Consider the following 23,523-nt stretch of genomic DNA (forward strand, 5'->3'; position numbering starts at 1 on the left):
AGAGCTATATAGCCGACAATAATCCTTATTTTATTATAGTACTTTAATTAGTGAAATAGGAAAAAAAACCTCCTTAAAAATGAATTCAGGTCACTCAAAAAGAAACAGAATTAGTCTAAAAAATTAAATATATTTCCCAATCATTCCACACTCAATTACTCTATTTTAGATTCTGTAGTCAATGCAGATAAAACAGTCAAAACAGTAAGACCGCTGTTCAAGTTCTCTCCCCTTGCACTTCCCTGCCATCCATAATAGCATATTTAGAAAATGAATAGCTGTAGGAAGCTGGGATTTTAAAGGCTAGGTCAAAATTGACTGTCTTCTATTAACAGTAACGCTTCTTAACATCTTTATTAGCATAGTTTACATTAAGTATTTATTTTACTTCCAAGAAGTTCTGATACTTTATCATTCCAGTTAGACATTTGCAGCTGTGGCCAAACTTCCTTATGAAAGAGAACATATACAATGCTTCTAAGAAGCATGAAGTATCCAAGTAGCTACTTTTCTCCTGAACCAAAATGCCTGAAAGACCAAGTACCACTTTCTGGGAAGAACATAAAGCTACATGCACGAAAGATCTTGTAGCGGACCAAAAATAGCCCTTGAACACATGCAGGGTTACATTTTTTCTTATCCATAAAAGGGGACATTTTTCTAGGGGTGCACTGATAAGGATTCTTTTGGCCGATACTGATGGCTGATTATGAACCAGTCATATTAGCCAATACCAATCCGATAGCCAATAAGCAGCCCCACAGCTTGGAAAGCAACATCCAGCTGGTAAGTCCAGGGGGAGGGTATGTGCCTGGGAAAGTGGCAGGCACTGCCCAGGCAGGATGGGGCAGGGCGTGGGATGAAGCTGTGGGCACAGCTCATTGAGGGGGCACAGGGGGCGGCTACCCACCACTGCACACACCCTGGGGGAGGAATGGAGGGCATGTGTCCCCTGGATTTGTATATGGGGTGAGGGCCAGTTGCCCACTGCAGGCTCAGGGCCAGAGGCTGTGCCAGCCTCTTCCTGTCAGCGGGCTGGGCTGGGGCGGCGCGTGGGGTGTGGCCACGGTGCTGGGATGGGGGGGCTACAGGGTGGGCTACAACCACCCTAAAATTCCTTGCAGCCCCCTCTCTGAGCGCAGTCCTGGCCCAGCCCCCTGACTGGGAAGAGGCTAGTGAAGGCCCTGGTCCTGAACCTGCCATCACCCCGTGCACAAATCCAGGGGGCACATACCCTTCATGCCTTACCTGGAGCTGTGCACAGAGGCAGGGAACCAACCCCCTCCTGCCCCATGTGCCCCCCGGATAAGCTGCCTGCAGTTCTGTCCTGCACCTGCCCCACTCCCTCCCTCACTGTGGGGGCCTCAATCTGCACCCCCACATGCCCCTTCCCTCCCCCATGTCCCTCCTCTCCGCAAACTTACTGGCTGGATGCTGGTCCCCATACTGTCAGGCTACACTCCTGGCCACGTACATGCTGTGGCTGCACATATGCATGTGGCATTTACTGGTGACATTATCAGGTATACTAGCCAAAAGAAAGTGGATTGCTGATATTGTCAATTTTTCCTTTTATCGGTGCCTATCTGATATGGACCGATATATCGGTGTACCTCTACTTTTTTCAAAGCAAGTCAACCTGAATGCCGGCAGTAACTTGTTAATTACATTGCACATAATTATTCTGTACAGGTTAGTCTTCACTACTGGACCCATTTCTGATCTTGCTTACAACCCAAGCCTCTTTTCTGGGAAATTCTACCAATCCACCCACAAAAAGTCCATTCAAGTGTTGCTTTCAACCAGGGTTACCTGGTATGACTGTGTGTGTGGGCTAGAACTCATGCTCCACTTCTACTTTGGCTGGCAAGCCATCCATTTTGCAGTGATAACACAGGCTGAATCACTTGAGCATTAAGAGCACTCACAGACATGGAAAAAAAACAACCAAACAACGCGCTCTACCGGAGGCAGTAGTGCATTACTTCAACCTGGCTCTGCAGCGTCTGGCATAAATCGGGCACTTCTGTGAGGCTTTTTGGTACTTTTAATTAAAGATGATGCAATCAGCTATTAGATAAAAGCACCAAAAAACCCCAGTAAAATACCCGATTTATATGGACACTGGGAAACCTGGGTGTAACGAACACACTGCCTCTTCTGGGCATGTGCTGGGCTCGATGCAGGAGCATGCTGAGTTTAAAGTAAAGTGCTATTTGTTTTTTCTCATGTCTTCAAGCAGCCTAAGTGTCTTCTAGTGCCTTTCCACAATTCTTCATGTGCCCAGGAGCAAAGGAATTCTCAAATAATTCAACAGGAAAGAATCTTTACTCCTGGGCAAGGCTGATCTGAGCCCTCCAACCTGAATGATGGTGCTGTAAAAATATACCTAAAGAGACTCTTGACTTGGGGCCCTGGCAGATGTTACACTGTGCCGTAGACAGTAACACCTAGTCAAACATTCAGGGAAGTAATGACAGAAAACACTGAGAAGCCAACCATAAAAATACTCCACAAAAAATATGGAATTTTTTTGCGGCTGGTTTGCATTGCACCTTATATTGAACATGTGACAAGGTGGCCCAGAAGGCCCAACAAGCCCATCAACTGATGGGCTCCCCCATGTTGGCAAGCTGACAGCTCTGAAGGAGAGCCCTGCATGGGGCTGCACTGCAGTTTTCAGCATACTGAGAGGTAAGGTGTCAGGTCATGCTCCTGCGGGAGCTGAAGAACAAGGCAAACACTGAACTGGGATGCAGTGAGCCACAGGACTCACTGTGATCTGACACCTGAATGTACCTTACACCTTGTAGCTATCTTGGGAGCTGTGGGGCTAGGCAACCAAACAACCAGGTTTGTCTGCCTGGCTGGGGTCCCTGGTGTAGGAAAAGGTTAAACTCTATGGTGGGGGAGCCCTTGAATGGGAACCTTGACGATCCCTACTGGACTGCAAGGTTCCCTTTAAAATAATGATGCAGTTGGGATCAGTCCCAACAATCTTGTGCTCTGCCATGCACATATGGTATGGCAGAACATGAGACTGTTAGGATAGGGAATCAGATCCTGTCATGTCATTATTTTAACATCTGCCAAAAGCCTAAGGAAAACTATTTGTGATTAGAAGGCAGAAAGCCCTAATGAAATTTTTTTGTGCTATATCTCCCATTCCCATTTGCCAAAGTTCTCTCACTCTTCTTTCTTCTTCAATCTCCAAAATGTGAAAAAAATGTTGGAAACAAAGGAATAGCTTTTCAATCCTGTCCTGTTTCCTATTTCTTGTCTGCAATTAGAGGGTTTTGTGTATAAACAATATTAACTTCAAAACGTTAGTTACAAATACAACTATTTTAGCATCAAGCAAAATCTAGGATGGGGTGCAAATATAAGACAAACTGAGATAGGACTTAAAATTTGTTTTCGTCTTCATTGTCTATCACCAAGCCAAGGAGACACTGAAGTGGCTTTACTCCTAAAATGCTGTACCAACAATACTAATTCCTTCCCCAAACAGACAAATTTAAATGGAAAAAAGAAACTTAAGTACAAGCAGTATATTAATATATTTAACATTTCTTAGCTAGTATTACACAATAAAATGGCCAAGTACCAAAATTAAACATTTTTAACTTTGTGCTTCATTACATAAAGCATAGACTGGGAAAAAACAATGCTGAATTTCTCTTTATGTTCCCCATGTAATGGCCAAATATGCTAATAAAATTAAGCCATTTTTTTTTCACAGCTCCTTAACCCTGCTGTTGGCAGCTCTGTGTACTGGCATAGTGCAGTAGATGGAAACAAAAAATTCCAGGGACACCTCAAATTTAAGTTGCTGGACTCCCTGGGTAAGTAGAGACACTCAAAAAGCCCAAGGCTGAATCAATTCAATTGTCTCAGGTTAGTCTAAGCTGCAGCTGCATTGATTGAACTGATAAACAAGTGAACAGAAGTTCACTTTTGATTCCAGAAATGCAGCCACGTGCCTGCAGTGGCCCAGGGCAGAAGCTGGGGGTCACTAGAATACACCTACCTGCTCAGCTGGAGCAGATGGTTTGGGTCAAGGCTAGCCCACCCACCCTGCAAGGGTTTGTGGAGGTGCTGCAAAGCATTTTAGGATGCTGGGGACAGAGTTAACTTGAATCTGGAGGGGATCTGGGACAGAAGTTCAATAAACTGATTTCACCTAAATATACATTCATCTGAGTTTATCTTAAACTAGTTTTGGCCATTTTAAAAGTGGTTTATGTGCACTGAACTTCTGTTGTGTTACAGATCTGAATTGGTTTCCCATACTTATACCGGTTTATATGTACTTTCTGTCCCTAGCCCTTATGAAGAAGATATAATTTCCTGTATTTTGAGAACTTGATTTCTATCCAGACAGTTACTTACTTTGTTATGCAACAAGACCCTACGCCAGTGTTTCTCAACCAGATGTAAATACTTACAGGATTCACAAGACAAACTCAGAGACTTCAAACAGGAATTTATAGTGTCAGAAATATTCTGGCCCATTGTGGTCTTTCTGAATTCTTTGCAACCTAAGATTTTCTTTATTATTTTTCTTCAGTCTAGTAACAAGTGAAAGCTAAGAGATGCATTTTCTGAAGACTGCCTTAAGTCTAAACAGGTTGAGAACCTACACAACATGCAGAGATGATACGTTCCATGAACATTCTCAGAGTAAACCTGCTGATTTGTAATACATGCTACAATGTCTCAAAGTGTGACAAAGAACTTCTTCTTTCAAGCTTATGCAGAATTTGGCCAAGGTTCCAAATGGCATAATCTAACCATATTGAAAAATAGTTGATTAACCATGCACATTAAAAATAGTTCAAACTCAGCTGAAAAAAAATACTGATCATTTTAAAACTGAAGCACCATGGACTGCATCACATGTTTAATTCAAAGAGGAATAAAATTGAATCTACATGTAAAACAATTCTTTTATACTATAATTTTAGATTTGCTTACAATTAATTGCATATGCTTATTTGTTTGTCTCTGAAATGATCATCTGGTATAAGTGAATCTGGAGATACTCAGAGAGCAGCTATTTTCAACTCTAGCAAAATATAGACAATTTCTTCTGCTACTACAATTTCATGCACAGTTAGCTTCACCTCCATTTCATCCTTCCATGTTTTACACACCAGCAGTGCTCTTTATCTGACAGACTCAGGCTTAAAACTTGCAGCTGTCTAAAGCAATACTATTTAAGTTAACTTCTGAATTAACCTGAGATGGGATACAGAAATTCGTTAAGAATGGGAAAATAGCTAAAGGTATATATTTTTTGGTTTGTTGATATTTAAAAAAAAATACTAAGTATTTAAAGCAATTAATTGGACTGACACCAAATAATTTTAGAGTAATAAAAGCACTGTTTAATACATGAACATCTTGCTGCTATTTTCAGCAAATTAAATGCATAAGATACTATTTTGACCTTAATTATCAGACCAAGATTAATGAACACCTCTCAGGGAGGTCAGAGCCAGATTTTGTAAACACTTCTTATTGTGATATGTTTCATTTGCACCACTCAGCAGAGTAAGTGTTTTTAGGATGGGGCTCAGATTTGACTGATAATTTGTGAAAGCTCATGGTGATGCACCGAATCTGTGTCATTAATTCATTTGTGAAGGATTCCCACACGCTGTAGTTGTACTTTTCCATATTTAAGCTTGATTCTTATTTAGCAGCAACTCAGCTGGTAAAGGGGTTCTTTCCTTTACGTATTTCTAATTTTCATCTCACCCTCTCAGCATATATTTGGAGGATATTACTGGACAATCCAAAGGTCTGATTTTGCAGATCCTTATTTATATAAACAGAAGTCTACAGAATTAAGGCCTCTTTTTAATTTTGTTATAGCATTCATTTATTCCCTTACATATTTCAGTGAATCATACACGGCAGTACCATTAAACTTGTTATTTTATCAACATGAAAAAGTGACCTTTCCTGGCAGGAAGGGTTGAATTTAAGGGGTTTTTAAGTCTGAAAAGGTATAGCATATGTACTCAGGAACAGAGAAGTATGTAACACACTTTAGGTTTACAAATATTTCAGTCTCCTCCACTACCATCAAGCAGCTTCCCTCCTTTCACTCCAACAGTTGAAGCTTAAAGCCTGCCCTGCTCCTTGGAATCAGATTTAAATATTTTTCAAATGAAACTGAAGTTAAACAACTTTCATCCTTAGAAGTCATTTTCTATACTGTGTTCTGGTAATATCAAAATTTCTAAGGCAGGAGGAGGTACATGGACTTTTGAGGGGACAAGGCAAGAGAAACCCAAAGGAGGAAAAATTAAGTATTGATATTCTGTCAGACACATTGGCTGCTTACAGAAGTAATGCCCCCCTGCCTGAAAAAATGGTGCTTTACTTTAAATTCTGTGTGCTCCCATGCTGAGCCCAGTGCATGCCCAGAAGAGGCACCATATTAGTTGGACTTGGTTTACCCAACATCTCTATAATTGGGTGCTTTAGTGGCACTTTTATCTAATAGCTGATTCAATCAGCTGATTCAATCAGCTATTAGAGAAAAGTGCCAAAAAGCCCCACTGAAATGCCCGATCTATACAGATGCTGAAGAACTGGGTCTAACTAATGCACTAATTCATCCAGTTAAGCATGTTTTTTTGTTCCCCATGTCTGTCAGCAGCCATTATGTAAAAGGATGTATGACCCTAGCACAAATATAGTTTAACTAAAAATGTTTTTATATAGCATAAAACAATACTGGTTGGAAGTATGGAAATATTAGGCAAGTTAATAGAAATAAAGAATTCGTTGGACTGGATAACAATACATCTAAAAATTGATTCAGCAAAGCAATGAAATGCTTTCCTGGATCAAGACCCTGATAATTGAAGAAGGTAACCACCATGTTCTCAGAACAAAAAGACAATTCATATTCCACTGACAAACTGTTCAGTGCATGTCTAAGTTCTTTCTGAGCCTGAGCTAAATTATCCTTTATTTTTGTTTATATCTAAGTATAGGTCATGGAATTATCTAGCCACAGAGTTTTGAAATATCCTTGGCAGTAAATTCCTAATGTTTACCACGAAATGGCATATTGTCTTCATTTAATGGCATTTCCTTATTTTGCTATTATGAAGCAAAGACTAAAAACAAAACAAAGGCACAGACAAATGCACCAGTTTTTACTTTTCTGTTCAGAGAATTCTGAATGCTGCAAGAAAGTAATGTCATTTTATTTTGAAAGTAAAAGTACTATATTTTGGTATTGCTAAGATTAAAAAAAAGAAACATTTCAGGGGGACTCACAAAAAGACTAAGGTAATTTGTTACTCTGTTACACTGCAAAGAACATTTTAGGGAGCTTTACAAAGGAGCTTTACAAATTAGTTTGGCTTCTTTTTTCTTGCTGTGTAACGCAGCACGTGAATTAGTCTGAAATTAAGTGTGGACTTTCCATAAGGGTTGAAGCTAAAACCAAAAAAACATTTTAGTAGCTCATAATATAAACATCTATAAATTACTTAAAATGCTTACGGAAGCTATTTTTATGGCCATTGAGAGTAGTCATTCAATATGTAGCAATCAATACACTGCAAACAATATGCTTCTTTGAAATCAATGGGAATATTTTACATGCTTAAAGTTAAGCACCTGAATAAATTTCCAAAAGATTTACTGTTAGACTGTAAGCTTTCTGGATAAGCACAAGTTTTACAAAGGCACACAAAGAAAAATAGCTGCGTGTAAATATGCTACAAGTCAAATATAGTGTTTTCAGTTAAAAAAAAAAAAAAAAAATCAAATACAGATTTAAAAGTCTTGCATAATTATCAAGAGAATTTATTAAGAACAAAATCTACCTATACTCTGCTACTGTTATTATATGATTGTAACCTCCTGTGCCGCTCACTAGCACGTTTTGCCAGAACTGGCTTTTCAGGCGCCGCTGTCCCTTTAACGGTTGACAGCTTGCCATCCCATCTTGGGTGGTCCCTATGGGTTCTCGCCTGCCACATCTTTGTTGGAATAAATTTGTTATTGGGAGGAAGATCTTGTGTCCTGCCTTTCCTGGGTCCCCTCTTCAATCTTTCCATCCGGCTTTCTGCCTCGGGGCTCTGTCTCCCCTATACCCTGCCTTATGCCAACCAGATGTTAATTCCAGCCCTCGACTAGTGCTCATCACAGCATAGGTTTATCTGTTGTCCCCCTTAAGTCAGTCAAGTCTGGTTTGGATGGTGCATCTTCTGGCTTTAGGCTGTAAAGCAACTGGCCTGTACTTTTACTGGGCTGGATTACCTTGTTCCCTGGTGTGTTCTTGTCTCCTCCTGGTGTGAATCCTTTTCTCTCTCTTCTTTAGGTTGGATGTTGTCCCACTCCTGGCTGGCCGAGTCCGGGATCCAGTGTTACATTTCTGGTAAGTAGTTATGCTCTCCTGGGCTTAACTTATTCCTCTCTGGCCCCTCCTGGGGATGCCACCAGATGCCCTCTGAGGGGCTACAAACAGCTCTGGGCTGCTCTGGGTCCTCCGGAGGACTTGCATCCAGTCCTCTCCAATCTTTGTCTGCCATGGTTTTTATACTTCCCGCAGAGGGCCGGCTGACTAATCAGCATCAGCATGCTGCCATAAAGCGGGTCCATACCGGTGCCGGCACCATTCCCAGCTCTCCCTTTGCCTGGGGCAGGTTTTTTTCTTCTTTCCCTGGTGTGGTGTCTTTTCTTTAAGTAGCCCTGTTCTGGCTGCACTTCTGGTTCCTGGCAGTGTCCCGTTGGCTCCATGCCTCTCTTCCTCTAGGTAAGTATTTTTCCATGGCAGTGTCCTCACTACAGTGATAAAGCAAACTAATGGCCTTCCATCTGCCTGGCAAAAATATCCCAGGTAAGCCGATTTATTATTTAATTTGAAAATATGTAGGATATCAGTCTATGGTAAAGAAAGCATTTGAAATTCTTCTTTTTTTTTTTTTTCCAAATTTTGCTAGAGTGAAAGCAAGCGGTCGTTACAACTTCCTAAAAAAAAAATTTCTTAGTGTTTCCCCAATATAAAATTATTAGAATTTTTTAAAAACCAGATTATAGATTAAACGTACAGGGTTGAAAATCTGTAATACCAACCCATTAAAGGATTTATCATAGTTAGATTTAATCTGAGGCTAGACACTATCCTACTGAATAATAATAATTATGGAATTAATTTACAAAATACCACAACAACTTTAAAGGTAGGTTTTTTGATACTAGTACTCATCTATTGAAGATACCCACTTCCCACCACTGACTTCCACTGGTTGGTCTGCAGAGAAAGATAGAGCCTGAGTGTCACAGGGCACTTAGGTGCTCTGCTCCTAAGAAGGAGAAACTACTAGAGAAAGAGCCCTAGCAGTGAGTAAGGAGCCCAGCTGTTGGTTGCCAGGGCAACTGGAGCTAGCAAGCGACCCACACTAGCCAGCTGTCAGCTGACTGTAAGACGCAGGGTCTGGTTCCCTTATAAACTCTAGGAGCTGAGGCCAGAGGCAATTCCCTGCCAGCAGCCCAGAAGGAAGGAGCTCTCTGCTGTGGGAGAGAAGAGAAGCTAAGCCTGATGAAGGAGCAGTGTCTGACACGGCTGTGAGATGAAGAATCTCCAGTAGGCTTGTGCGTGATTATAGCCGGGTGGCTTCTGTTTATGTTATAGCCTATGGGCTTGTGTTTGTGTTACTGTTTGTCACCGGTGGTTTGGGTGAGGCTACTAGGGGTTGGAGGAGGCCTCATAGGGATCTCATGGCAGTGTAAGAACCCCAGCACAAGCAAGGGCGCAGCATTGAGGGTGCACAGACGGCAGCCCCAGAGAAGGGGCAGCATTACTGAGGAGTCCCAGGAGAGGGGGTATTGCTGAGAAGCCCCAGTGCGGGCGCGGTGAGCCCCAGAGAGGGGGCATTGCTGAGAAGTCCCAGTGCGGGTGCGGTGAGCCCCGAGAGGGCGGCATTGTAGAAGAGCCCCAGAGAAGGGCGGCTTTACAGAAAGGCCATGAGAGGAGGGTGGCTTTACAGAGAAGGCCCTGAGAGAGACAGGGCTGCCGAGAGCCCAAGTGCCAGAGAGGCAGTGGAGACAGAGAGAGACCGAACAACGTCTATTCCAGCTGCAAGGCTTGGGGCGTGGTAAAAGGGGTGGTTGGAGCCACGCATAGCCCATAAGGCTAGGGTGCCCCAAAGCACCCATTTTCAGGACAGGAGCCACGAGGGGTCCAGGAGTCCACGGGGCCAGAGGTTATAGCGAACCATGTTCAAGAAGACGTAAGGCAGCCTCCCTAATATATTTGAACATCAAAGATGTGGCAGGCGAGAATCTGAGGGTGCCCTTGGGCCAACTTGGCACGGGAAGGGGGCCTTGAGGAGATCATGGCCCTCCTGTAGGACCCCTACCGTGACAATGAGTTTTTAAAAATGCAGTAAATTTAGATTGTACATACCCAAACAATGAACCTAAACACAAGTTTAATAGGATAAAACTTCTGAAATATTATTTAAAATCTGTATCTAGTATTGATCCATACCGATTATGATAAAACAACTCACTATTTGCTAAAAAAAATGCCTGAAACGTTAATCCTACTATGTACTTTCTTATCCAATTTATAAATACATCCACCCTAGCATAATCACTTCTTTAGTTAATCAAAGACTACTTTATTTGACCATTTTGACCTAGGCGTATTGGCTTTATCAAACTGGTATAAGTCTTCTCCAAAATACAAACATGGCTTGTTTCAGATTTCTTCAAGGAGGCAGCAGTGTAAATTAAAGAAAGAGAAAGAGATAATCAAGATGACACTGAACCCTAACATTGCTAAGAAACCCGAACAACAGAAATGTAGCCAGGTTCACCAATATAAACAGGTTAGCTTTCACTACAGTATCAAATAGCACCTCACATGACCTCTATTTGTCTTTTACTATATACAGAATATACAGTCTCAGTAATGCCTAACCATTTGGCCCCGCAGGCCAGGTGAATGGTGTGGGGTGGGCCAGGGCAGCGTCATCTGTCCTACGGGCATAGATGATGTGTAAGGGGGAAACAAAGAGGCATGTGTTCCCCCGAGACTGGCCGGTGCTGAAGCCGCTGTCGGCTTCTATGGGAGGTTGCCGCTCGCCATCCCCTCATCACCAATGCGGCCAGTGCCCACTCACCACCTCCTCCTTTGACACTGACACCAGCGGGTGCAGGCAGCCCTGCTCGCCACTCCTGACACCAATGGCTGCAGGTGGTCCCTGCTCACTGCTATGGTATTCCTCCAGTCTCAGGAGGCACCAGTCGTTCATGCCTATGGGGCTCCCTATGGATCAAGAAATTGGCAGAGGAGTAGTAGCAGTGTTCACTGCCATGGTTCTTGGAGTCACAGCAATTAACACTAATGCTGTTCCTCCACTGCCCAATTTCCAGACCTGTGGGGAGTCCTATGGGCCAGTTGATATGGCTGTATGGGACAGATCTAATCTGAAGATTCTAGGTTAAGCATCACTGGACTATATCTCCTGATATCCCTTTAAGTTCTGAATTTAAATCTCTCAATAATATCCAATTTTAGCAACTTTTCTGAAATGGACATTTACAAAAATATTACGAATAATATTATAAAGTTTTGACTGCTTAATGTCTTACTCACACTAAGCTTCACACATTGGAAAAGGTCTCCAAAGTCTGTGTGACTGCTTATATAAAATAATCCTGGTCCCAACACTTTCAATGGGGCTGTAACTTGACCCAGGATGCATAATCAAGTTTCTGCAAATTTGGAGTTGAAAACAGACAGACCTAAGAAATAAAATATCACAGATATGACCAGCCTCAGAAATATAGTTCCACAACACACACATTAATTAAATGTATTGGCTCTAACCACGCAAACCTACTTAACTGTAAATACTGGCCTGTCTTGCATGCCATATTTCTAAAAATATTAAAACAAGGTAGTTAAAGCACTTTATACCCAATTTTATATTTTCAGATAAAATGCTACATGAAATGCTAAAATGAAGTTTTCTTACACACAGAGTATTTGATACAAAAGACGTTTAATACCTTTTACAATCAAATATCCAATAATGTTAAGGTTTTCTTTTTAAGTTTAATTAGGTAGTCTCTTTGTCACACACAAACAGATAAAACTGTTGGATTTTGAGACAATGACAGCTGGATGTATGTGCCTAGAACTATCTAGTTCATGGTAATATAAAGATGCAGAGTTGACGAGTTCCAGTACTGAAGTAATCCATAAAGAAATGAGAGCAGGTACGCCAGGGGAGTCATGTTAACAGACCAGAGAAATAGTCTTGCAAAGCCTTTGATCAAATTTAGTGAATATATTTACGTACCACAAAAAATGACCCGTTACACAATTCTACTTCAAATAGGTATTCATATCCACACAGTTATTGGTTTCAGAAGTCAATTTTGAACCTAGCCCCATATTTCAGATTAGCTTGGTTTAGTCTTATTCCTCATCAAATGGTTGACCATCTGTAACTGGAGTTTCCTTGCCTGTCAAGAGAAATCTTGCTGCTCTCTTTTCCAGAAATTACAGTTCATTTATAGTAGGAGGGCAATTTGGTCTATGAAGCTTTCATTCTCCCTTCTATTTTCTATTCCCTTCCTGACAACATCTCATTTTACAAATAAGAACGTATTTATATACATTAGCGTTCTGGGTCAGTAATGTCTACCTATATTTGTACCTGCAAATCACAAACTGCCAATTTTTTTGTTTTATCATAAAGTGCCTTGTCCCAGGGGAGCTGGGGTTGCAGGAAGGCCCCAGGCAAAAGGAGAGCCTCACTTACCTTCTGCAGAGCCCGAGGAGCAGGAGGAGATGCGCGCAGTGAAACTGCCATCATGGCTGATCAGCCGCGCATATATTCAGCTGCGGCTGAGCAGCGTGGGCGGGAGACGCCACCCAGTGGAAATAAAAAGCTGCCCCGAGGATGTGGAGGGGCGGCAGACGAGCAGAGGCTCGGGGAGAGAGCCCTCATCCGGAGTGGCTCAGCTGCTGCGCCAGGCAGTGAGGGAAGTCGGGGGCGGAGTCAGGAGAGGCTCTGACAGTAGAGCCGACAGGGTCGGCAGCGACACCGACAACAGAGCCGGCAGGAAAGCCAGCAGGAACGCCGGCAGAGAAGCCGGCAGTGAGGCCGGCCACAGAGCTGACGGAGTCGGCACTGACGCCGTCAGTAGAGGAGGCAGCAAAGCTGGGAGCAACACCAGCGGAGGAGCCGGCGGAGACATCTGCAGCAGGGATCACTGCAGAGCTGAGAGAGAGGTCGGTAGCAACGCCGGCAGAAGCTACAGCAGCAGCACCCGCAGCAGAACCGGCAGTGGCACTGGCGAAGGAGCCAGTTACAGACACAGAGAAAGCGGTGTCGAAGCACGCCGGCGTGGGGAACAAAGACTAAGCCAGCGTTAAAGCCGTGGAAAGGAGGTAACAGGCGTGGCCAACGGGGTCCCATCGGGTTTCACCGGAGGGCAGTGGAAGACCCAAGGAGGGACTGAGCAAGGGACGGACATGGCCCACTATAGCCCTAGGATAAAAGGCAGGGACTCAATACCCGAGGAGGGCGAGCCGCCAGGGCTGTGGAACCCGGGCTCCGGGGAATCCACGAGGCCCATAGACCAGAGGCACCCTTCGGGGCCTCCTGGCCCAGTAGCTTAGTACTTTAGCTATTACGGTGGTGGGATTGGCACGTCAAGTCACAGGGTGATTAGTACAGGGCGCTAGGGATTTGGAGTGGAGGGACCAGGTCCGAGGACTTCGAGGTCCATACATCAAGGCCTGAAGACTCTGGCACGTAGTTGGCAAGTCGTGGGAAGAGGCTGGGTAAAACTAAGAATGCCTAAGGGGCCCAAAGACTGGCAACCCAAGGTGGCGAGTGGCTGGGGTGTAGGGGAGGTCGGAGCCCCGTGACTGCCTGCCGGGAGGTGCGACAACCCTGGAGACTGCCTCGAAGGGGAGCTCCTCCACTGAGGTAACATTCAAAGTCGTGGCAGGTGAGTCAAGGGGATCCCCTGACATCAGCTGGGGTAGTCTTTGGGGTCCACCTGCAAGCCCAGGACAGGCGTGATCAATAGTCCGGGCTAAGGCCGCATGAGAGCGCCTAATTGAACAGAGGCGGGCACATGCCTGCTTTATACAGTGCCACGTGAAAGCAAAATATGTAGAATCTCAAGCAAGTAATTAATGCTTACAGAGGAGCAGTATCACTTTATGAGATTAAATCATAAATTATATTAGAGATGTTGAAGTATTTTATATAGAATACTAATTAGTTGAATAGTCTTCAGTTAATTTCATTTTTGGAAAGCCTGCAAGTAGGAAGACATTTGAATTATTCATATTCATGTTGAATTCTGAGACCTAAACATAGTAAATTCATTAACAAAAATCCAAAAATATGACATTAGGATGAAAGCATCATCATCTGTAAAGAATGTTCTATTTTCTTAACCTCAGATATCTGACAATAGCTGTCAGTGGGTCAAGAGGGATAAATACTACCAAAGATAACGGATAACTCTGCCTTATTTAGACAAGTTTCCGTTTGTAATTAACATAACACAGAGGTCTCAGTAAAGCAGTCTACCATAACAAGATTTCTTCCCTGAAACTGAATTTTCAACGCACTGAACATGCAATTCAAAGACCTTTGACCAAAACCCTTCTGCATCAAGACTCATAGATACTGCATACAGTGCATATTGAATATTAAGAGGTCACTGAACAACTAGGAAAACTTGCTTGTATGCAGGCAGATTGATTACTGGTTATTCCCACTGTCATTTCCCCATCTAACCTGATACTTAAAATATTAACTAATGGGTTGCTAATATTACAACTGATATCATTTTTAGATGTAGATGGTATTTAAAGGAACTATTGTAGGGAAGAAAAGGGGTAACTGTAGAAATGACTGCACATTTTAAGAAACAAATTAATTTATTAAGCAGCTGAGATTTTCAAAAATTTTTAACACTGACCTAACTCAGTGGGTACTATTTAAACTCAAAACCCTCCTTGGAAAGTGCAAGTTTTTAGCTTTTACTTGCTTTTTGACTATAGAAAAATAATAAAGTAGGACTGTCAATTAATTGCTGTTAACATGCGTGATTAAAGTGTTAATTGGTTTTGCATTCATTTTTTTAATGCCTCAATCACGCATGTGGTTTTGGAGCCCACGCCTGGGCTCTGCTGCTCCGCCATCATCACCACTGCTTTGGGGTCGCTGGACACATGCTCCAGGCAGCTGCAGCAGGAATGGGGGGTAGGGGTGGCACACAGGGAGACACACGTGAGCAGCTGGAGCGTGTGTGCAGCCAGGAACACAGCCCGACAGCATGTAGAGCAGCGTCCTGCTGGTAAGTCTGTGGAGGGGCAGGGGTGAGGGAAGGGACAGGGGAGGGCAGATTGAGGCCTCCACTGTGAGGGAGGTGCTGGGTTGAATGGGGCCTCGGGGCCAGGGTGGGTTGTGGGACAGAGCTGTGGTGGCTCATCCAGGGGCATAGCTCCCCGCCACTGCATGTACCCTCAGAGGAAGCATAGGGAACATGTGCCCCACCCCAGATTTGTGGGAGAAGTGGAGGCGAGCTGCCTGCTGTGGGCTGGGGCTCTTCACCCTGCTGCCTTTGCCCTGGGAGCTGAGACACGCCATGTTATGCCTCCTGCCACCTGGTGGGGGACCCATGTCATGGTCAGCATGTGGTTCTCAGGGCAAAGAGCCCCAGTCCGCAGCAGGCAGCCTACCTCCAACCTACACACAAATTCAAGGGGTATGTGTCCCCCATGCCTCCCCTGGGGGTGCGTGCAGAGGTGGGGAGCCCTCCACCCTCCGTGCTCCTGGATGAAAGCCTATAGCTCCGTCCCACAACTCGCCCCCGTCCCCATTCACTCAGCCCCTGCCCCACTCCCTCCCTCACTGTGGGGGCCTCGATCCACCCCTTGCCCCTTCCCTCTCTCTCTGTCCCTCCCCCTCCACAGACTTACCTGCTGGTCATTGTGTCTGCATCTGCCCCTCACTCCCAAACCACAGCCTCCCATCCCAGCTGCTGCCCCTCACTCCTACAGTACCCTGCATCCTGCAACCTCCTCACCCGTTCCTGGGCTCCAAACCGCCCCCCCCCACCTTCGCAAACTCCCCCAACACACCCCCCCACCCCCAAACCATTTAAAGTACTTGCATAATTTTGAGTTTTTTTGTGCACGATCTTGAGTTTTTAGCTATGCGATTAAAATAGCAATTCATTGCAACTAATTTTTTTTTTTAATCACGCAACTAATCACAATCAGATTTTTTATCGTTTGACAGCCCTATAATAAACCTATTCACTTGTTGCAAAACACTAAGAAAGACCACCCGGTCAGAATGTTTTTGACACTTTCAACTCCTGTTGGAAACTTCTGAGATTGTCTTGTGAATCATGTGTAGGTGTTTGTATGCCATGGCACCCTTAAAATAATTTGATAGCACCCTGTCGTAGAATCATTAACCTAACTACTCCTATCAAAGTCAGCAAAAAAAAAAAAAGTGAAAATCCCACTACTGGGGAACAAATAGTATACTGTTTTACTGAAGAACCTTAAAAATGCTAACACTCTGGAGTTCTGTGAATACTAATCAGAACCTCCCCCATTATGATGAATGCAAATATTTCGTCAGAATCTGTTTCTGCACATTTCAATACTGAGGTGGAATAACTACTGTAATTGAGAAACCTAAGTATCAACGTATCATGTAGCACAAAAAAATTAATTTGTTTCAGGAAGTAAACGTTATATGTATTACTTTAACCTTTCACCGAGCATTCCTTTATAAACTGTTTGAGATAGTTTTAGTAACATACTCTGTGACCAGCAGGGGAGCCAGTCTCTCACCTTAATGACATTTACATTTTCTAGCCCTTACTATTTTCCTTTATTTGTACAATAAATTATTAGATTTCTCCAGTTGCCAAACGCTGACTCTCTGAAAGCTAGTATGTTTGTACTCCTTTATTCTCTGAAACCTTTTCTTGTATTATATTGACTATGATTAACTATTGATGACTACTAAGTCTTCCCACTATTTACATGTTTTCCCTCACTTAGCTGTTCCATACACATAAAGAGTTAATTCATTAGTATTCTTTCCATATTAGGTTCTCTACTCTCTGGGTAATAAACTAGTCTTCTGTGTATCTTAGGACTCCCTTTAATTAAAATATATCTGGCACTCTGTCTTTATTAGTATAAAAGAAAAGAATAACCAAAGACAGACATTGACAAGAGTGTAGCTAAAAGGCTAAGATGCAAAATTGCTAGCAGTGAGTTCAGATCATGTAAGTTAGCATAGTGTCATAGTTGGTAGGGTCGGAAGGGACCTGAGCAGTTCATCAAGTCCGACCCCCTGCCATGGCAGGAAAGAGTACTGGGGTCAAACGACCCTGGCAAGGTGTTCATCTAGCCTCCTCTTAAAGACCCCCAGGGTAGGAGCCAGCACCACTTCTCTTGGAAGTAGGTTCCAGATCCTAGCCGCCCTGACATCATCCATATGATGAAAATGAAGAGTACATATTCTAATTAAAATATGTAAGAAAGAAGCCCTATATGTTATCAGTTGAAAAGAAAAATGAGATTTAAGAGATAAAATGGTGCTTAAAACTAAAAGCAACAAAAACAAGCCTGGTAAAACTGCAAATGAAGGTTGCATGACACTTTCCATGATAAAGACCTTGTTTCCAGTTGTTCCACTTTGCCAAAATAAACATCACATAAAATCTTAAAAAGTGCTTTGTAAATAACATGTTATGACAGAAAATTAAGCTTACTTAATCTTTTTCAGTCAAGTTAAATGGTGGGTGCTTTGCCAAGGTTGGATCAATCAACCTTGCTGGGATTTGTCACAAAGGCCTCACTAAAAAATCCAATCAGTAGTAGCAATGGGTGCCATGTAAAGGACAGACACTTATCAGTGTAAACTGTGCTCACTATGAATTCCTTGTTCATGGGGAACAACTGTAATCCCCCATCCCCATCACAAGTGGGATTCAATGAGTTACCAATACCTGGTCAGCATACGGTAAGAAAATTCAAAGTCAACTCACTTCAATCTTAACATACTGTTGCATATAAGATTAATGTATTCGATCTTCATTCATACTTTTGAACAGCCTGAAATGAGACTTACTTGTAGACCCAGTCAAGAAAATGTCTTTTATGTTTATGCTGACTTCCTTGGCTCATCAGGGATAATTCCTAGAACTATGCTGACATTTTTGAATATGTGGGTATATTAAACCCAGTTAAACTTCTTGCTCTATTAGAAACACACAAAAGGTAAGGGGAATTTAATAAACTTAAACTGTTAGGCTTACTGTTGTGATATATACTGCGCCTCTATCAACTTTGGACATAGCAATATTTTTTTAAAATATAAGAAATTATTTTTAAACTACCCTGTGGATTTGCAAGCCATGGAGATTAAAAAACAGTATAGAAAATTCTTTCCTGGCCAATAATATTTGGGTCATACAGCACCAAAAAGAGTACAAATAAAATCAGTTCTTGCTATTTTCCAGTTTTACCCTTTTCTACCAAAACCTACTTGTCCTTCCAAGTCAAGACAAAGCTGACGATGGTGTCAACTATAAGACAACCAGTGTTAGTCCAGTGACCAGGAGGTATGTAATCAAACAACAAAAGGTGCTCCACACCAGAATGTTACTTCAGAAACAAAACTATGCCAAACCTGCAAATTCAGATTCTTTCTATACTGGACTGCCAAGAAACTGAGGCTCTAATGCACATATTATGATTACTTATTTAAACGTTATAATAAAATTTGGTCCAAAACATACCTTTCTAGTTTCAAACTGAGCTTCCTCTTGGCAACACTGTCTGCAGAATGGATCCAGTTGATTCAGGCTAAACTGTCCAAGAAGGCTGCAAGAACTACATAGCAAGTTGCTGGAAAATCCTAGTTCTCTGCATGCTTCGGATGACAATTTTGTCCCATAAACAGATAGCTGAAAGTGAATATATTTGAACAATCATCACACTTTTTTTACATTTAAAATAGTTATTTATACTTGTGGAAAAAGAATATATTTGGCAGGAAACAAGTCTTGACCCTTGAGTTCTATTCTTTATGATACAAATAATCTTATTTGAACTAGGACATATTATTTAGATGTAAACCTTTTGTATGAGATGTTAAATTAGTGTTTGTAAACCTAGTGACATCCTTAAAACTGTGCTACCCATAAGAATAATGTCTCCTATTTTCAAGAAGATAAAAGTCAGGAAGCCACTAAAGATATACACATAATAAGAACCCTATCCTCTCTGAAGTCTATTTTTGCATACACTCCTAATCAGCTTTCCCTCTAAGATGTGCAGGTGCACAGGTGCCTGGCAGCATGGTATGAGTGCGCCTGTGTGGCCACACACACCACACTGCTTAGAGGTTAATTTCAATTTCCTAGGAACACAAATAGCATAGCAGCTGGGCTTGGAAAAGTATGTGGTGACTAGCCAATTGCTGGGCCGCTGTGGCGGAGGTGCAAGGGGGAGCACTGGGCCCAGGTCAACCCGGCAGTGCGGGGGGACGGGAGCAGCGGGCTCAGGGCTGACATGGGGGAGCAGGGGTGAGGGAACAGTGGGCCTGGGCTCAACTGGGGGAGGTGGCCTGCTCCTCCCCTCTCCCTGCAGCTGCCATGTTGGGCTGGGCTGGGCTGGGCCAGGCCCACTGTCTCCCTCTCCCATGCCCCTCCCCACCCCTCACTGCTGCAGCAAGCCGGCTTATCTCCCAGCTCAGGCTTGCTCCCCTACCCGCGTTGGGCCTGAGTCCAGTCCTCCCCTGGCCTCACCATCACCACTGATGCCACAGTGCGCCACATCAGGCCCACTCAGGGACAGGAAGAATGGGTTTGGGGCTGATGCAGGGGACAAGGGGTGGGGGAGGAGGCTCACTCCTTCCCTCCCCCAGCCACTGCTGTGTTGGGCTGGACCCACTGTTCCCGCCCCCCACCACCATGGTGAGCTGGCTTTTCCCCCCACTCGGGCCCGGGCCCACTCCCCCCCATGTTACCTGCAGGGAGCAGGGCTGTCTGTCAGCCAATCAGAGCGTGAATAAAGCATACGGACAAACAGATTTAGGCTTTTATAATATTAGAATGGTGTGGGCTCTAACTGAGTGATAATAAATTAAGGTAGAACATATCCAAGCAAAGTTTCAAGTTTGTATTAAGGTTATAGGAGAAAGGTAATTATATGTCTATGGGGGGGATGTATGTAGAAAACAAATTACAATTCTAATATAATGGTAATCAACAAGGATCCTGGTTTGCTGTCTAAAAATGCCAAATTCTCTGATAAAATTCCCAAATTTGCTAATTAAAAAACCCAAAATCTGCATTTCTCTGTGAATTAAATTATATATACCTATGTATTCTAGCCTTTGATACTTTTTAATCAAAAAAATCAGAGCTGTCCCTACCCTCTTCACTCACCAGGACATGGGTCCAGTTGCATCTGTCCCCCCTGCTGCTTTGTTGTGCTGAGCAGTCCTGATATGTTGGTGTCCTGCTCCTGCCCATTACATTGCTCCTCACTCCCAAGCCACAGCCTGCCCCCCACCTCTCCTCTAGCCCCACTGATGCCCTTCACTCCCCAACCCATAACCCTCCTAGCCCTGCTGATGCCCCTCACTCAGGAACCACAGTTCCCTGACCTTGCCAGTGCCCCTCAGTCACAGCCCACAGCCCCTTGGCTCTGTTGGTGCCCCTCACTCCTGACCCACAGCTCCCTAGCCCTGCTGGTGCCCTTCAGTTCTGTCCCACAGCCCCTTGGTCCTGCTTGGGCCCCTCGCTCCTGAATTACAGTCCCCCGCTCCCAACCCGCCAGTGTGTGGGGAAGGGGAGGGTGTAAGCACAAGAGACATGTGAGGGGAGTGGGGGCACATCCCCGCCCCTGAAATTTCTGTGCCCACAATGGGGTGCCAGCTACAGCTGAGCCAGATGAGCTCCAGCTCCAGACAGGAGTCACCTCCATGGCCCAGTGGGCAGGACCTGGCACAGGAAGGAGTGCCACTATGGCCACCAAGGTGAGGCACCCCCTGCGCACCTGGCACCAGCAGGGACACAACTCCGTGCTGCTGCCAACACTGCACCTCACCTTGGTGGCCCTCACTCCCCTCAACCCCAAGCATCTCCTTACAGGCTTGAACTCCCGTGTTTTTCTCCTTTAGAGGAGAAATCTGTGTTTTTCTCATTTAAATAAGAAAAATCTACATTTTTCTCTGTTAAAGGAGAAAATCCTCACTTTCCTGCAGCCAACATAAAACCTGGATCCCTGGTAATCAATTATGATGATCACTTTAGTTTAAGAATCTCTACACACAGTATTAATTCTGGTTAATGCTCAATAGTCAAGAAACTCATCTATTTTCCTCACACTTAAATGATATAATTTGCCTTTTCTTTTCACTTCACCCAAACCAACTACTTGTGATCCTCCTACTTTGCCTTGCCTATTCCCCCTCCAGCTTTAATTAGGCCAGTAGAACTGGGAGAAGAATGTCATGAGAAAGCCAGGCTCTCAGGTTATTTGTCACTCCTGCTTAATAGCCATTGTCAAAAAAAAGCTACAAGTAAGTCTCTGCTCCATTATGGAACACATTTGCTGGGTGACAACTGAACTGAGTCTGTGCCAGGTCTCTCTTCAGACTACAACAGAAGATCTGAGACCACCCCCGCCTTGCCCCAGAGCACATTTGGCTCTCTTCTACTCTCCACATTTCAGCATTAACACTTGCAGCATGCTGGAGCCAGGTAGGGTGCCCAGCCATTTCTCATACTCAAATATCCAGAGCTGAGGTGCTTACTGGGTTTCAGCACCAATCCTGGCTAGATTCCAGCTGGCAAAGGTAAGAACATGCAAATGGGACATGGACACAATGGTTTTACTAGAAATAGACTGAGCACCAATCCATAAAGTACCTAACTACATCTAGGTGTCCAATGACACCTAAAAGCTCTCAAAAAGTAAGAAGTATTCATATTTTTTGTTAATTTCACTGTGTGGGTTCAAATTCTACATACAATATATGGTGGAGAGGGACATTAAATAAGGTTCTGTTCAAGGGCTCAACTCATTACAGCAGCCACAACTCAGAATTAGTACCCAAATGTAAATCAGATACTAGTGAGAGCCAATGTTTTATCAGCTGGGGCCACCAAAGGCTGGTCTATGTTTGAACAGACTATTAATTTCAGCACAGGTCTACATGTGAAAAAGCTTCACTTCAGGGTAAAAAGAGTGGCTAAGGAGATTTAACATTTTATTGACTCCTTTTCTACTCTTTATTTTTTTCAGTACAGGGATGTGTAAGGATCCTACAGTTCCTGTGCAGTCCTACAATTTCTGTGCTCAGATGCTTGGGAACGTCCGAGTTTTCTTCCCCCGCTGCTTTGGAGTTATGAGTTAAGTTTTAGAGAACAGGGTCTCAGCTCTTAGCTGGGACAATGACAGGACAAGGGCCCAGCATGTTTCTTTTTGTAGCACTACAAAAATGGAAAATGAAGTGCTATCAGCAGCTTCATGTTCAAAACTCCTGCGAGTCTCGTACAACTTTTTTTGTACGAAGTTACAAAACGGCACTTTCTCTGGCTCCTTGGTTCACTCCTTCAAAGGACTCACAGGTGGGCTTCCCCCAACAGTTGCTGCCATCCTGGTGGCAACATGTGGGCAGCAAGAATCCTGAGCCAGTCACTTTCCCTCTTGGAGGAGGGCAGGGGACTGAGGGGTTGCAGGGCAGGCTGCCATCCATGACCCACCAACACTGCCCTGGCTACTGCTCTGTTTGGAAGTTTAAAAAGCACAGGCAGGGGCAGCCCAGGAGCTTTTTAATGTTCCCACTTTCAGGCAGCTTGTGAGCTCTTGAAGTTTGCAGCTGCCCACCCCTTGGGATGCTTAAAGGGTGCCTCTGGTGTCCCATGCTGCCCGCATGTATCTCAGCCCCTGGCTGCTGGACCTTTGTAAGGTCCCAGCTGGCAAAACTAGGCCTCCAATATCGGATAGAGCCCCCCCACCCCAGTTATTTTAAACAGCAACAATTTTGTCCCGGACCTGCCAATTCTGGGGCACATAAGGCACTCTTAGCAGGGAAGAAAAGCCTGAAAGCCCTTCATCTGGCTAAGGCGGCGGTTAGCGGGCTACAGGGAGCTTCTGCAGGGACTTCACGGTGCCCGCCTGACGCGGCCGAGGCGACCTCGGGTTGCAAGAGGTAGCATCCGCGGGCGCTGCTCCGGCTCCAGCCACCCGCAGCACAACAAGGGCCCCGGCGCTCCTCGCCGCCCGGCTGGCCTCGAGCGGGCAGGCCTGGGGCGGCTCCTCCGCCTCTCCGAGCGGCCACGTCTCACCCGCCCGCCCGCCCGCCCGCGCCCTGCCCCGTGCACGGGCTGCAGCCTCCCCCGGCCCGAGCGGCGCCCCGCCCGGCAGCTCAGGGACGAGGAGACTGGAACCGGCCCTCA

At 44.3% G+C, this 23,523-nt stretch overlaps 1 protein-coding gene across 1 annotated transcript in view; it reads right to left on the reverse strand.

Annotated features, from left to right (window-relative positions):
- The window catches only part of SELENOF (selenoprotein F), a 55,559-nt gene that overhangs the window by 31,730 nt on the left and 306 nt on the right, over positions 1–23,523 (reverse strand). Inside the window, exon 2 of the mRNA XM_014599766.3 lies at positions 18,850–19,017. Within this exon, the coding sequence (XP_014455252.1) occupies positions 18,850–19,017 (168 nt within the window). The remainder of the gene's footprint in view (positions 1–18,849; positions 19,018–23,523) is intronic.

This window comes from Alligator mississippiensis, chromosome 5 (genome assembly GCF_030867095.1).
Source record: "Alligator mississippiensis isolate rAllMis1 chromosome 5, rAllMis1, whole genome shotgun sequence".
Taxonomy (NCBI): Eukaryota; Metazoa; Chordata; order Crocodylia; family Alligatoridae; genus Alligator; species Alligator mississippiensis.